At 39.9% G+C, this 15,887-nt stretch overlaps 1 protein-coding gene across 1 annotated transcript in view; it reads left to right on the forward strand.

The window, feature by feature from the left end:
• The first annotated feature begins 748 nt into the window (after positions 1-748).
• MSRA (methionine sulfoxide reductase A) overlaps positions 749-15,887 on the forward strand; it is a 449,168-nt gene continuing 434,029 nt past the window's right edge. Inside the window, exon 1 of the mRNA XM_073335656.1 lies at positions 749-965. Within this exon, the coding sequence (XP_073191757.1) occupies positions 836-965 (130 nt within the window). The 5' untranslated portion in view covers positions 749-835. The remainder of the gene's footprint in view (positions 966-15,887) is intronic.

Here is a 15,887-nt window from a genome sequence, read left to right on the forward strand (position 1 = left end):
CCCTGGGGAGATGTGTGTGTGTGCTGACACTCCAGCTGCGGGCAGAGCTGGGAAGGGGTGTGTGTGTGTGTGTGTGTTTGGGGGGGGTGCTCACACCCCAGCCTCAGGCAGAGCCAGGGGGAGGGGTGGATGTGTGGGTTCACACCCGAGCCCTGGGGAGATGTGTGTGTGTGCTGACACTCCAGCTGCGGGCAGAGCTGGGAAGGGGTGTGTGTGTGTGTGTGTTTGGGGGGGGTGCTGACACTCCAGCTGCGGGCAGAGCTGGGAAGGGGTGTGTGTGTGTGTGTGTTTGGGGGGGGTGCTCACACCCCAGCCTCAGGCAGAGCCAGGGGGAGGGGTGGATGTGTGGGTTCACACCCGAGCCCTGGGGAGATGTGTGTGTGTGCTGACACTCCAGCTGCGGGCAGAGCTGGGAAGGGGTGTGTGTGTGTGTGTGTTTGGGGGGGGTGCTGACACTCCAGCTGCGGGCAGAGCTGGGAAGGGGTGTGTGTGTGTGTGTGTTTGGGGGGGGTGCTCACACCCCAGCCGCGGGCAGAGCTGGGAAGGGGTGTGTGTGTGTGTGTGTGTTTGGGGGGGTGCTCACACCCCAGCCGCGGGCAGAGCTGGGGGGGGGGTGTGAACATGCTGACACCCCCGCCGCGGGCAGAGCCCGGGAGCCGCACACTCTCAGCGCTCACCCAACGCTTCTATGTAAGCTGGGCACCGCGGCGCCTCTCGTGCAAGCCACGCAGCCGCCGGCAGGAGGCGGGTCTCTCGCGCCCCCCCCGCCCGCCACCCACCAACGGCTCGCGCGCGCCGGCCGGCTGTTCGCGGGCTCCCGACGCTCGCGGGGGCGATGACCGTGGCGCCACGCCGCCTCCTCCGTACTCTCCTCGGCTCGCCTTCCGCGATGGGAGACTCGGCCTCCCGGCTGCCCAGCAGAGCGGAGGCCCTGCCCGGCCGGAGCCAGAGCATCCGGGTCTCAGGTAGGGCGGCTCCCGTCCCCGGGCTCATCCCCGCGCTGGTGGGTGAGGCGCCGGACTGAGCCCACCCAGGCCCGCCGAGATGACGATCTCTGTGGGGGGCGGGGGAGAGGCGACTCGAGGAGGAACGTGGACCCTCGCGCATGCGCAGCGCGCACTGACCCACCCGTCCTCGGCGTCAGCGCAGGCGCACCGTGCTCCCTCTTCCCTGAGTTATACAAGCGCCCACGCGCACTGATCCTGCCTTACTGCGGGCGCTCTCCTCCTTGCCATCTTTCGCTGGAGCGCATGCGCCTGAAGCGCTTCCCCTCCCTCCTTTTGAAGTGCGGTGAGAGGGGGGGGCGGCAGCGCTCCTTCGCGCACGCGCAGTTGGGCGCCCCGTCCCTGGCTCGCCTCAGAGAAGTGGGGCGGAAAGGGGGCGCGGGGGCAGGCGCCCGAGGCCTCCTCGCTCGGGATAGGGGCGGCTCGAGGGGGTCTCCCTGGGACGGGGCACGTGGCGAACCGTTCAAGCAAGATGTGCTCGCTGGTGAGAGTTTAAAGAGAGTCACACCACCGAACTGGCGGAAGTCACTAGCTAAGCAGCGGGAACCAGAGTTTGTTGGCGTGCTAAACCAGCCTTGGAGAGCAGTAGCCTCCTCTGCGGGCTTTTCTTCCTTTGGAGTAATTCATTCAAAGCTGAGAAATCGATAGGACGTTGAAAATGCAGGAAAACTTGCCCTTCTCTTCCAGTTTATGAATGAAAATGAGGCCGGGGATGAGCTCGACTAGTTTTAAAAGTTTGAAGGACAGCCTGAGTAATTTAGGAGACTCCTTCTCATTTTCAAGAGACTTAGGCAAAGAGGAACATAAGCGGCAGTCGCTTTCACTTAGGCATATTCGAAAGACTGTCCTGAAATAATCAGCTTAATTCACTGTCTGCGGTTAATCCCTTGGTTTAATAAATCATTTAGTTGTGCATGTGAAACATGTTTTGATAAGAGAAATTTATGTATTCAAAACATGAAAGGATTTTTTAATAAAAATAAATGTTATGTGGTATTTTGTGTGTTAATTAAATTCCAGTTACTGTACAGTTAATGCAGCTTGACACAAATATGTACAAAAAGTTAATAAATAAGGAATATATCATTCATTTTCTTATCTACAAAAATGCACACTTAACATGAAGCTGAAAATACGCTATGTAATTGCTTAAATAAATGTATATAGTTATAGCGTATCCTAGGTATCAAAAATATTTACCATATTTAGTGTAAAGGCTCTATTTGGTTGTAAATCAACATGCTTTAATGGTTATATCAACCAAGGAAAATGCACCTTTCTTTTGAAAATAACTGAAGTACCAATGGAAAAGTTGATTAAAATCAATGGTTTAAATCAAGGCTTTCCATTTGGTGATTAAAATCAATGGTTTAAATCAAGGCTTTCCATTTGGTGATTAAAATCAATGGTTTAAATCAAGGCTTTCCATTTGGTGATTAAAATCAATGGTTTAAATCAAGGCTTTCCATTTGGTGATTTAAATCAATCTATTCTGGGTACCTGTGTGCTTAATAACAGCATTGACCTACAAGGAACTGTAAAAGTTACAACAAGGTAAATGCGATTAGAAATTAGGTGCAAATTAAATTTTAAAATTTAGAATAAAGTTTACTTGGGCCAGATTTCTATGCATGGAAGTAGCTGAGTGTAAAATATGACTGGCAGTTTAAAATGCCTTGTTTTCCATATTTTAAGGCAATCTATTAACTAGCTGATTTTTCATTGAAAGTTGCATTTTACCAGGTTCTACTGTAAGCTAAGTTGTGTTGGTTTTTTGATGAGTAAATTCTGTACATTTTGACAGTCAGTGTCTCTTTCTCTCTCCCCATTCATCCACCAGTGGTCTCCTTCCTCATTAATAGGTGAGAATCCACCCCATATTTTCTTTAACTCCGTGGCCCTTCATTATGAGGACTGGATGAGAACTGACCCTGTCTGTGACATTTTTTCTTTTTATCTTAAGGATATTACTAATTTAGGCCCTGATATTGTAAGGTGTTGAAGCTTAGCAACATGCAGGATCAAGACTTACTCAGTACAGTATATTATATTAATTTCTCTAAAGTTACTGACAGACAGGTATATAAGGATGTATTTTTATTATAAGGTTCTTGTGACAAAATATATTACAAGAGGAATGTACAAATGGTTTGGTTTGCAGAAGTTACGAGGACCTGGAGATAACTATGATGTTTTAATTATGTTCAGCTTGGTTCTGTTTTGTCATAATGTATGCAGAAATCAAAAGGAAAGGAGTTCTGCTTCAGATTTCTTTCTCTTTTAAAAACTGCATAGACTGTGACAGGCTTATGAAATCATCATACTGTAATTGATATCTTATATATTTCTGAAGTTTCTCCTTCTTCTTTCATGGGAATCTTTGTTAATTTCTATGAAGTACTGTTTTCTGGTAATCTACTTGCATTTATTTGGCCTAAAGCAATTTTTCTCAGTCTTGGTACTTGCAGACGTTTTGCTGTTTTCCTTCACTACAGTAGAGAAACTGAAATTCATACTTGAAAATTAGTGCTTTACACATGATTTTTACAATGTGTTAGAGTGTAATGTCATGCCCTGTAGTAAAATTAAATATCGCTTTCTGCTATCCTCACTAACCAAAGTTTAGTTATTAAATCATCTTCAGTTGCTATATTGTATCAAATGTTGATATAAGTAGATTAGAGGTTTATACTTTAATTGACACTATATACACACACTTACATACACCCCAATTATAAATACGTTTAGTGTTTGATTTTTTGAAATGGTAGGATGTAGGACTCTTGCTCCGTTAGTCTGATCAGTTCAGGTAGGTAATGCTGGAAATAATTTTTAGTTAGTCATTTGTTTGTGGTCTCAGTCCTGTTCCTAGTAGAGAGATTCGCATCACAGAAACAGCCATTTCACTTGGCTTTATATGATATAGGATGCAGGGGCACTACTTCTTCATTGCCAGTAGTATATCAAGACATTAATATCAACTTCATTTACTTCTTCCTTTGCGCATGTGCTCAATGGAAGAGTCCTGAGAGGAGCTGCTGGAGAGAAAGAAAAGAGGGAACTTCCCATTGCGGTGCCAAACATGATGAGCCCCAATTTAGGAAAACTTCTGTTATGCATATTTTTTGTTTTGCCTACGGTAACTTATTCTGATTTGTTCATGCTGAAAAATCCTACTGATTTCTGTGGTTTTACTTTTGTTGAGCCATCTAACTAGTTTATGGACATAGATTTCATAGATATTAAGATCAGAAGGGACCATGATGATCATCTAGTCTGACCTCCTGCACAATGCAGGCACAGAATCTCACCTACCCACTCCTGCGAAAAACCTCTCACCCTATGTCTGAGCTACTGAAGTCCTCAAATCGTGGTTTAAAGACTTCAAGGAGCAGAGAATCCTCCAGCAAGTGACCCGTGCCCCATGCCACAGAGGAAGGTGAAAAACCTCCAGGGCCTCTTCCAATTCCTTCCCGACCCCAAATATGGCAATCAGCTAAACCCTGAGCATATGGGCAAGATTCACCAGCCAGATACCTAGGAAAGAATTTTCTGTAGTAACTCAGATCCCATCTCATCTAACATCCCATCACAGGCTATTAGGCCTATTTACCATGAATATTTAAAGATCAATTAATTGCCAAAATCATGTTATCCCATCATACCATCTCCTCCATAAACGTATCGAGTCTAATCTTAAAGCCAGATAGGTCTTTTGCCCCCACTGCTTCCCTTGGAAGGCTATTCCAAAACTTCGCTCCTCGGATGGTTAGAAACCTTTGTCTAATTTCAAGTCTAAACTTCCCAATGACCAGTTTATATCCATTTGTTCTTGTGTCCACATTGGTACTGATCTTAAATAATTCATCTCCCTCTCCGGTATTTATCCCTCTGATATATTTATAGAGAGCAATCATATCTCCTCTCAACCAAGACATATTTGGCTATCTCACTAGAGAGGCCAAGAATTAAATGGACATGGAGACTAAATTGAACAATCTCTGAAGCAAGGACATTCTCTACATTTTACTGGATTAAAAGTTTAGGATTAAGATATATTAGCTTGATGGTCTGGGGAATCTTGCAGTGATGCTTGTCTGAATCTGTTCCAGGGATATACAGGATTCTAGTCTCTGTTGTTTTCAGGCTAGTATCTTTCATGTGCAGCAAATCCATCTTTTGGTAAAGGCAACCACCTTAGTATTTTCCTAACAAAAAGGATGGATGGTGGTGCAGTTCTGATTCTATTTGCTATTAAACTATTCAGTTGTAATTTAAAAATATTTGAAAACTTTTTCCTCACTGTCAACATTTAAATTTCAGCAGCTGGATTTCCCAGTTTTAATCTTAGAGAAGAATGGTGATCCATTCTCCGATTTCTAGGCAGTCTCTAGCCAATACTATAATACAAGTTAATAACAACAATAAAAATACCCAGATATGCACACAGTAGGCCAAATTCATCCCTAGTGTAACTCCATAGTTCCAGATTCTCTTAGTGACAGTGATGTAAATCTGGGGTAATTCCACTGAAGCCAGTGAACATACTCTTGATTTATGATGGCATATTTTAACAGAGACTCTAGCCTTATGGAACTACGCCGGGGATGAACTGTGTTCACTGAAAGGATAATAGACCCCATTGTGAGCAGAAGTATGTAGTAACAAGATATAATTTTACAGTTACGGTTCTGATCAGCAACACATTTTGACCCTGTTTTCAAATATTTGAAATAAAATGTTTAAAGGGACACAACCAACTTAAAAATTACAAATTTGTCCAGAAATATTTACCTATTGTTACAAGTAACATATAAGATTAGTAAAAATCAGTAGTTCTCAACCAGGGGTCCACGTACCCTTGGAGGTACGCAGAGGTCTTCCGGGGGGAACATGAACTCATCTAGATATTTGCCTAGTTTTACAATAGGCTACGTAAAGTCACTAGCAAAGTCAGTACAAATGAAAATTTCATGCAGACAGTGACTTGTTTATACTGCTCTCTATATACTATACACTGAAATGTAAGAACAATATTTATATTCCAGTCAATTTATTTTATAATTATATGGTAAAAATGAGAAAGTCAGCAATTTTTCAGTAGGAGTGTGCTGGGACACTTCTATATTTTTATGTGTGATTTTGTAAGCAAGTAGTTTTTAAGTGAGATGAAGCTTGGGGTACGCAAGAGAAATAAGACTTCTGAAAGTGGTACAATAGTCTGGAAAGGCTGAGAACCACTGGTATAAATTAGAGACAATGTTTTTCATCCCTCCCTCCCCACTTTTGTTTACTTTGTGGATTTGACATCACTTAGTATGGGCAGTTTTGCTGCTCTGTATTGTCATTAATTATTTAGTTTTCTATTGTTTCTATGAGTCTTTCATGAAGCAACAGTGGAGAGAAAAGCATTTAAAAAAAAAGGAAAATGTTATTTCCAGACCACAGAAATTGGGAGGGAGACTCATGGATAGGCATAGTACCTGAATTTACTTTTCACTCTTTTTAAATTAACTAGATTTAAAGTTGACTGTCCCTTTATTGCTGTTTCAGAAGTGTTACATGAATTTAGTGCATCAAATGAATTCTCACTGAATTCTAATTATGCTTAGAATTAATTTCTCAATCTGATTTGCTAAACTCAAGAGACAATGACATTAAATTGTTTTGTTGATTTTTTTTTTTTTTTTGAGAAAGGCTTCCGATCGTGTGGGTATAAGTTTGGTCAGGGCCACAGGGAAATTTCTAAGGAGGCCCCAAGATTTGGAGGCTTTCCAAGAACGCTCTAAGCAATATCAGATTATAAACAAAGATCCCACAGATTTGTGGATTGAATTCCTGGCTTGCAGGTCCCTTAGCATCTAGCCCTGGAGAAGTAGTGGGAATTTGGCTTGGGACTGAAGCTGGACATGGTTACTCTCTTTTGCCTCTTCTGCTAGAACTTTGCACATGTGTTTCAATGTAAATTCCATTGATGTCATTAGTACAGGTAGCTAAACTTTTGGGACAAATTTATTCCATTTTAATGCAGAAAGGAAAAGATACTAATTTCCTTAGATTTGGTTCATTTCATATAGAATTTTTAAAGAAAATGATATGTTCTCTTAGGAATATCATTCCTCCAATAGCTGGCTAATTTCTATGATACATGTTGATGAAAGTCATTTGAACCTTCATAGCTTGTGAACACGCTGTAAGGTAAATTAATGGCACAAAAATAGAACTAATCTGTTAAAATGTAGTGGCATTTGTTTTGCTCTTTTACCTATTTGTTATAACAGATTTTCCTCTCCCGTTAATCTTTCTTTTACCATCTCAAAATATGTACCACATTAGCTTGTTGATTGCTTGAGTTTGAATAACTTCTTTTTTTGCTGGCAGCTGTAAAAAGTGGTCAGTAGTATTTTATTTGGTTTAATGCTATTATTTAAAGATTGGCAATTTTTGCATTATCTCTTCAACCCCTTCATGTGAAAGAGACTTTTTGTACTTTGTAGATAGTATAATCAGAAAGCAAGAGAGAGATGCTACAAGTAAGCCTGCAGCTGAAAATGCAGAAAGCCCAGTTATCAAATGTGGGTGTCTGACAGGATATCCAAATCCCCTACTTAACGCCTTTACAGTTGCCAACAAAAAGATTAGTTCAAACTCAACCAATCAGCAAGCTAATATAGTATATATTTTGAGACTGCAAAAGAAAAGTAAATGGGAGAGGGAAATCTGTTATAACAAGTGGGTAAAAAACGAAACAAATTCCACTACATTTGAAAAGGTTAATTCTACTTTTGAGCCATTGATTTACCTTATGCCATGTTTAGAAGCTATGAAGGTTCAAATGAGTTTTAGCAACATATATCACTAGAAATGAATCAGATATCAGAGGAATGATATTCCTAAGAGGACATAATTTTCTTAATATCATTTTCTTTAACAACTCATTTCCTTAGACTGAGGTCATTTCATGTCTTTTCCTTCTGCATTAATAGGCAATCAGTTTGCCCCAAAAGATTGCCTATCTGTTTTGAAGTATAAAGGCCAGAACTCTGCTCACTGCGTCTGAGAAGAGAGGAATGTAAAGATGAGTATACCTGAGTCCTCAGGGCTGCTTTAATTTACACTGGCTTGTAATGGCATAGGGGCCATTACCCTGGCAGGAAACGCTGGAGCTCAGTGAACTCTGACCATGTCCCTTAAATCTCCAATACTTTCCTATAAAGAGTGAGAGTATGGTGTTGAGATGGATATGCTGGCTTTATGACATTTGGAATTTCCAACATGTCAGGGGAATCTCCAGCTGCCCATTTAAGGCAGCTTTACTGTTTTGGGCCTTCAAAGAGGCCATAGTGTAGAGTAGATCTGGCCCCTAATTCTTATCTAGTGCGTAAAGATTTATATCATTTTGTTAGTTTGGGGAATGTGTCAACATAGCAATTCTGACAATTTGTAATATAAAAAAGTGAGATGTTGTAATGGAACTGCTGAATTAAATATGAATAAATCTAATGGTTTTTCATAACATCAGTAAAATGTGTCAACATAACAATTCTGAGAATTTGCTAAATTATATAAAAAGTAAGATTTTATAATGGAACTGTTGAATGAAGTCTGTGAATATATCTGATGGTCTTTCGTAATGTGAGCAATAAAAGGAAAAAGAAAAATGTTTGCTATTTTTTTCCTAAGATGATTAAAAAAATCCTGTTGACTATGGAAAAAATGAACACCCTGATTCAGTATTACCATACTGTAACTTTGCAACCTGTCATGACCCAAATGTAGGTTCCAGTGTGAAATTATGCTTCAGAATCAGGCATGGAAGAGAAACAATAATGAAGGAAGTTTAAGATTTAGTAAAATTAATTTCTTTAACATTTTCTATAGCTTCAGTTGCTTGATTCAATATTTTCATGTAAATAAATTGTTAACTGACACCCCATTTTTATAAGGGGTTGTACTAAATATAGGTAAAAAAGAAGGGATATCCCCACAGGAGGGACAATTCAGAGGTATGACGAATATCAAGTTAATAGACTCTGTGTATTGTATTTCTCAAGTTTCAATTTTCCTTTCCAGTTCATCAGAAGAGGGAATTGCTTATCTCTTCATTTTAAAGAATGACCCTCATTTATTGCATTTTTGATCCATTGATTTCTATACGTTTATTACATTTTCATTATAGTTTAATCAAGCATGCTGAGATCCAGATGAGAAAGGATGTAAAGTGACATTACATTTTGCTATGGCACCTTGTTTTTAGCAATTGTTTAGTATTTGAAAGACGTGACTTCTGAAATTTTTGAATGGTTGCAATGTCTCTTAAGATTATGCATGAAATATTTTCTTTTGAAAATAGTGGTGGCAATAGAAATATGTATGTCATGCATCCTCTCCCTTTTACATTTTTATGTTTGTGGTTTTTTGCTTTTGGCAAGTGTACCTAAACATTAAATAATTCTTATCAGGCTAAACATGTAACTGAAGAATTATTAAAAATTGGACTGACTTTGGCAAAAAGGAATGACTCTTTAGCTAACTCTTACCTTTCCGTTTTAGGAGACGTTGCAGAAGATATGAAAATCTAATTTTGTGTGAATTTTGCATTTGACGTCTGCAAAAGAGACAAAAAAATAAATCAAAACCAGGAACAAACAGTCATTGATAGATCAATAACTTACAAAGTATCTGTTTGCAGAACTGCATAACCAGCTGTCAAATGCAGCTCTCAAGGTAACTCTGCATTGCTGAAAAACTTTCACTTCCTTGTCACCTCTAAATACAGCATACCACAAAGAGCTAAGTCATTCATTAATAAGTCCTTGGCAAGACCAAACCAAACCAAAATAAATGTAAAAAACCCAACCAAACAAAAAGCCCACCAATCCCCTCATTCCAGTCTCTGGAGTTTCATGTAGACTACTTAGCATTCTTCTCACACTCAAATGTGTGCACTGGCATGAAGCAACCCTGCACAAAGCCATACCCCCTCAGGACTGTGGCGGGCCTGATAACTGAGGTAGCTCTCCACAGGGTTTCTCCCTGGCAACAGAATGCAGGTTGCTGGGAAACAGCATTACTTAAGGAGTAGAAACTTTACCCAACTGGCAGCCTCTTGAATGCAAATAAGGCTTGAAGGAGACTCAGAAAGCAGAAACCCTAACTTTATAAAATAAAAAAGATTTCAAAAGGACCTTTATTCAGAGGATTATTTATATATGTTGCTCTGAAGATTTATTCCAAATTGTGGAATAAAGGGGGATAATTATTTCTAGTGAAAGGTAGTGGCTTGATAAGCAAGATTAAATAGCTGCTTGTGACAGTGGTTTTGGAAAGACATGTATCTAACACGTAAGGGCCAAACACTTGCATTGATAAACATAACCTGTCAGGATGAGAAGTAAACCCAGGAATTACATTTACACAGGATTTTTTTATTTCAAAGGATAATATTTCATATTACTGTATAATAGACCTGGGATGAATGTGGTCCATTTTGCTGATGGTTTTAACTCCATTTTGCCTTCAAAGAAGTTATAGTGATGAATTTGACCCTACATTTATTTAGGTAAGTCTGTGAGTGTAACAAACTCTCAGAAAGCAAAAAACTATAGTGGAGAAGCTGAGTGCCTCCACTTGCTGTCACGTAAGCCCTGTTGTGCCTAACTAGTGCAGGACATATGGAGTTCAATTATACTTTCAGTTATACCAATGTAACTTAATTGACGTTAGTGACATTGTACAAGGGTAGATTAGGTGAGAATCTGGACCATAGTATATAAATCACCCATTATTTGGCAACTCCTTCATTGGAATGCCTTAAATATAATAGGGTCTGATTCTCCACTGCATCGGTTTATAGCACCAGAGCTACTCCACTGACTTCACTAGAATCATATGTGCATACAACTGTTGTAATGTAGTTGAGGATCAGGCCTAACATATAACATACAAGTTAAGATGATGGGCTATTACAAATACACAAGTACTAGTAAGTGCTGATACAGTAAAGGAAAACTACATTATAGGTTAAATTGTGTCCTGGTTAACATGGCAGCACAGGGGTCCTTATGCCTCTGTGTTGGCGATCCATATCACAGATAACAGTATAGGAGAAAAAGTAGGCTCCACGTTGTAGTACATTTCTTCTAGGTAGGTTGGGATGGGGAGTGGGCATAGCTTTGGTCTCACCCCTCCAAAAGGTACTGGGCAACATACGTGGTGGTAGGTATAGACCTAAAACAGTTTGTTCCTTTCTCAAAACAACAGGGTACTGAGAGGGAGATTGTGACTCAGTCTAGTCACAATTGTGACTGAATTCAGGCCATGTCTACACTTAAGCCACTACAGCGGCACATCTTCAGCTGTGCTGCTGTAGCACCTCAGTGTAAACACTCACTACAGTGACAGGAGGCGTTCTCCTGTCACTGTAGTTAATCCACCTCCCCAGGAGTTCATAGCTAGGTTGATGGAAGAATTCTCCCATCGATCCAGCAATATCTGCACGGGGGGTTATGTTGGCATATATACAGCTATTAGGGGGGTAGATTTTTCACACCCTTGAGAGATGTAGCTATGCCAGTGTACGTTTTCAGTATAGACCAGCCCTCACTCTTCTTTGGCTACTCCTGGGACAGAGCAACAGCACACTGCCTCTTATTTAGGGCAGATCATTATCTCACAATTTAGTACTATGCTTTGCATTCAGTGTCAGGGCTTGAAAAGTTTGTGTGACATCTTCTAGCCCAAGGACCAACCTGTCAAGGTCAAAATTAGCTGTTTCTCCACCCCCTTCCCCTAACAAGACTAAGTTCCCTGCAATTTAAGGCCCTGATCCAGCAAGGTATTTAAGCATGTGCCTAACTTTTAGCCCATGAGTAGTTCCTTTAAAAAAATCAATGCTGAATCGGAGCCAAAATAAATGAAGCAGTTGTGTACTATTTGTGTTTAACTGTTGTGTTGCCAGTCAACTGTTGTTATTTTATTTATGGAATTGCTCAGAATGTACTTGGCGCTATCCAAGTACAGAGGGAGACACAGTTTTTGTTCTGAAGAGCATCAGTGTTTTTAATGTATTAAAAAAATTAACTTACTGCTAAGAAAGGTTAAATAGCAGGAAAAATATAAATTGAGTATATTTTTTCATTGATTTTTCTCTGGTGTTAGCTGAATAACATATTCAGCAATATTATCTGACCAGCTAATTGAATACTACCATAAATGTGTTGAATAGATTATTAAATGAATACTGGGGAAATTCATCAAATCATACATTCCTCAAATACTATTTGACCAACCTACAACTCTCTTACTTTTGTCATATCCTCTTTTCCTTACTGCTTTGTACTGACCTTTTCTTTCTTTCCTGTAATACACATAATGTAACTTTTCCTAAGTTGTCTTCAGAGGTGTGTTACCTCTTTTCTTTCTCTGTCCCACATATCTTCTCTTTCTTTCTTTCTCCGTACATTGTGTTTGGTACTGCCTCTCCTATATTTTTTCTCTCTCCTTTTCCCCCTCACTTCTTCCCCAGAAATCTTTCTATGTATTTTGTTTCCTAACTTATCCCATTAATATCTCGTGCTTTCTCTTTCTAAGAAGCAATATCGGGGTTTCTGCATAGTAAATTGTGCAAAACCATTTTCAGAAATATGATGGAAATTCTGGTTACAGTTCCCAGGTTAAGATTGAGCTGAGTTTTTTGTGCTTAAAGCAGGAATTCAACCACTTTATTATCTTTGGGTTTAATGTTCATGTATGAAAAGTGTAATAAAAAATTCACAGGTAAAAGCTGTATTAAACTGGAGTTAAGGTTATGTACATAGAAGCAGCTTAAGGGTAAAAACATTGCAGTTATGTTGTAATTACCCTATAACAAACATTACAAACCCAGGAGATTCAGAGTTAGGTTAAACTTCAAGAAATTCAAACAGGCTAAGTTATGGCAATGCACAGTTAAGGGATCCAAACATTAGCTCTGCACTGTAGTGACAACAGGAGCAAAAATAAAATAAAATAAAAGTGATGTGTCTTTAAAAATCAGTTTAATCACTCTGGGACTACAAACATATATGCACTAATACTGGTTGTATGGTCACTGCATGGTGTTACGGCAGAGCAGAGTTAAGGTCCTTTGAGTGGGTTAACTGTGCATTTCCATATCTTACCCTGTTCGGATTCCTGTGCCATTTAACCTGAACTCTGAATTTCCTGGGTTTGTAATACTGGTTTTGGGATTAATTACAACACTTCTTGTCATAATTTTAACATTAAGTTACAGATATGTACTCAGCCTTAATGCCGGTTTCATGTAGTTTTGTCTAGGACTGTGTAGTATCTTGGAAAAACCTGTTTGGCTTGATGAGGTATGTGATGGGGTACATAAACCCCACACTTGGCCCAAAAGGGTTAAAAGGCAATACTGGGCCCAGGTAGGCCTGTTGAGCACTTTTCAGTTGGAGGAGTGTGTTAAATGGAGCTCAGAAGCCCAGGCAAGGAGTGGTGGACAGGCTACTGGAAAAAAGAATCCTTTGGCAGGAAGCCAGGCAAAAGGTGCAGCCTGAGAGGGGATCACAGAGTGGCTAGGGCCCCCAGAGAGTGTCTTCTCTAACCACCACCCACTTCAAGAACTAGCAGGTCTTGAAGGGGCACTTAGGTAGGAAGTAGCCCAGGGCAGTGGACTTAGACTCTCTGCAGGGAGGACCCTGCCAGTGTTATTTCACACAGGGCCCTGGGACCCGGTGGAGAGAGAGGGCCTGGGTCGCCTTACCATGTGCTACTTAAAGGCAAAGGCCCAGACACAGTGGGGAGGCCCAAACACTCCCATCCTGGAGTCAGGAACTAGGCACTACTACCACTTCCTCTCTGACAAAGCGATAAGGAATTGGCAGTCAGGTGCACTAACCACTAGGCTACCCGAACCTCCAAGCCCCCGTCACAAGATATATATTGAACAATGGTAAACTGCTAATATTAAAGTTTTTCTGCAGCATATAAGAAAGTGTTATTGTCTTGATCTGTTATTTTATTTATGTATAGAATTACAGTGCTATGATAAGTTTGCACCTCTTAACCCCTTTTTTATTTTTTTTCAAACCTTTATTAGTATATAGGAACTGGCGTTTAAATTTCCACTTTGAATGAAATCCTAAGCACGAATAATTCCTTGTTTAAAATGAGGTATAAAACAGGGGACTGTATAATAAGGTTTATTCCAATTATACAGTTTCAGATTTATTAGTTGCAATTCACCCCTTGCATAAGCATTGGCCCATAGTTTTAAATTTGAGGTCTTATTTTCCAGTTGAGCAGTGCAGGCAAGGTAGTATGAAATAATGTACCTTTATAATCTTTCACTGAATATTGAAAAAGAAAATTTTATATTCTGTAATACAAGCACATTTGTGCCCCAACAAATAGATATACAAATATGCCCCGGGTATCTTCGAAGATCAGCTAGAGAATGTGTGTGCCCAAGTGGCTGATTTCCCAGCTCATGTACACCAAGTAATTACAGGGCAAGACTGAGTCCTACATGTGTTTAATATTTGCATTAGGAATTGCATTTTACAAACATGTAGTAAACAACATTAATCTGTGAATGAAATGGCTGTGTGTCACAGAGGAAAATATCTTGAAAGGATCTGCAGTTATCTGCAGTTTCCCAAAGGTTGGACTTCCATTTAAAAATAAATAAATAAAAAGTGTGTTTCATGTTCTGTAATCAGTGGATGATTTTCTGATATGGCTTAACAAACTACACTAAGAGCTTTTTTAAGGTTATCAGGAGCAAAATAACTGCACCAGAGATAACATTATAATATATAGGTCGTCTGCAGGGGTTATTGGGTTTGCTTCTTTCATTTATATTCTCTTGTGGGTGCCCCCTCCTATCTAGTACACAGCTGTAGAAACTCACTTCTATTACAGTTATCAGTGCTGTCCTGATGTGTGGGGCTGTGAATGGAACTGGAGCCTGTTCTGAAACACACTCCACTCAAACAATTTTTAAAGTAAGTTAAGCTGCTGATAAATAAATACTTTTAATTGTATACATGCTCCCTGTAATAGTGGTCAGAGTGATGAACAAGCAGTTAATATGCAATGCAATTCAATCAAAAACAAAAGAATAACATTTAAAATCTAAATAGTGTTAACAATTGGCTTTCTACACAGTCTGTCACTTTATAGTCAGCAAATGTAAGGAACATAGGGTGGGTATAATATGGTTACACACATTCAGTAAAGTGAGTCAGCAGTTTTTTTACATTTTTTTTTTACTGGTTGCCAGAACTGGTGTTTGGGCCCTCAGTGCTTTCTTTGATGGGTACCTTTAGCCTTTATGACTTTATAAATGTCAAGGCTATCCTCCAATTTTAATTTTTAAATGCAAATAAGTAGCAATAATAACTCTGATTTAGCATTGAGAAATATGTCTAAAAAACCAAACAGGAAGATGTAAAACAGTCACTAGGATTGAAAGTACAGTATAGTACTTTCTTCTTATTAGTCATATATTATTCATAATACCTACCTCCTGTAGTTAACTGAAGGCTAGTTTTTGGCCCCATGAAACCAATGGCTTTGTGTCTCTCAGTTTTGGAGGGGGCAGGATCTCAGATATCTGCGTGAGGCAGTTGGTGGCACTATGGGTGCCACAAGCTCTTTCCTGTCAAATGGCTAGCTGCCTATAACTAAGCTGGCTTCTCTGTTGGCTCCTGAATAAGTGGGCACTCGAAGGGAAAGAAATCCCCTTTGAAACAATGACTTTTATCCATTAGCAAGATTTCTATCTTTCCAGAATTGAAAATTGTGCATGTTTGGCTCATGCAGTCATCAATGTCATCCGAACAGGCCTCCAGAGTGGAGACTGAGTTATTGAGATCCAGA

This window comes from Lepidochelys kempii, chromosome 3, assembly GCF_965140265.1.
Source record: "Lepidochelys kempii isolate rLepKem1 chromosome 3, rLepKem1.hap2, whole genome shotgun sequence".
Classification (NCBI taxonomy): domain Eukaryota; kingdom Metazoa; phylum Chordata; order Testudines; family Cheloniidae; genus Lepidochelys; species Lepidochelys kempii.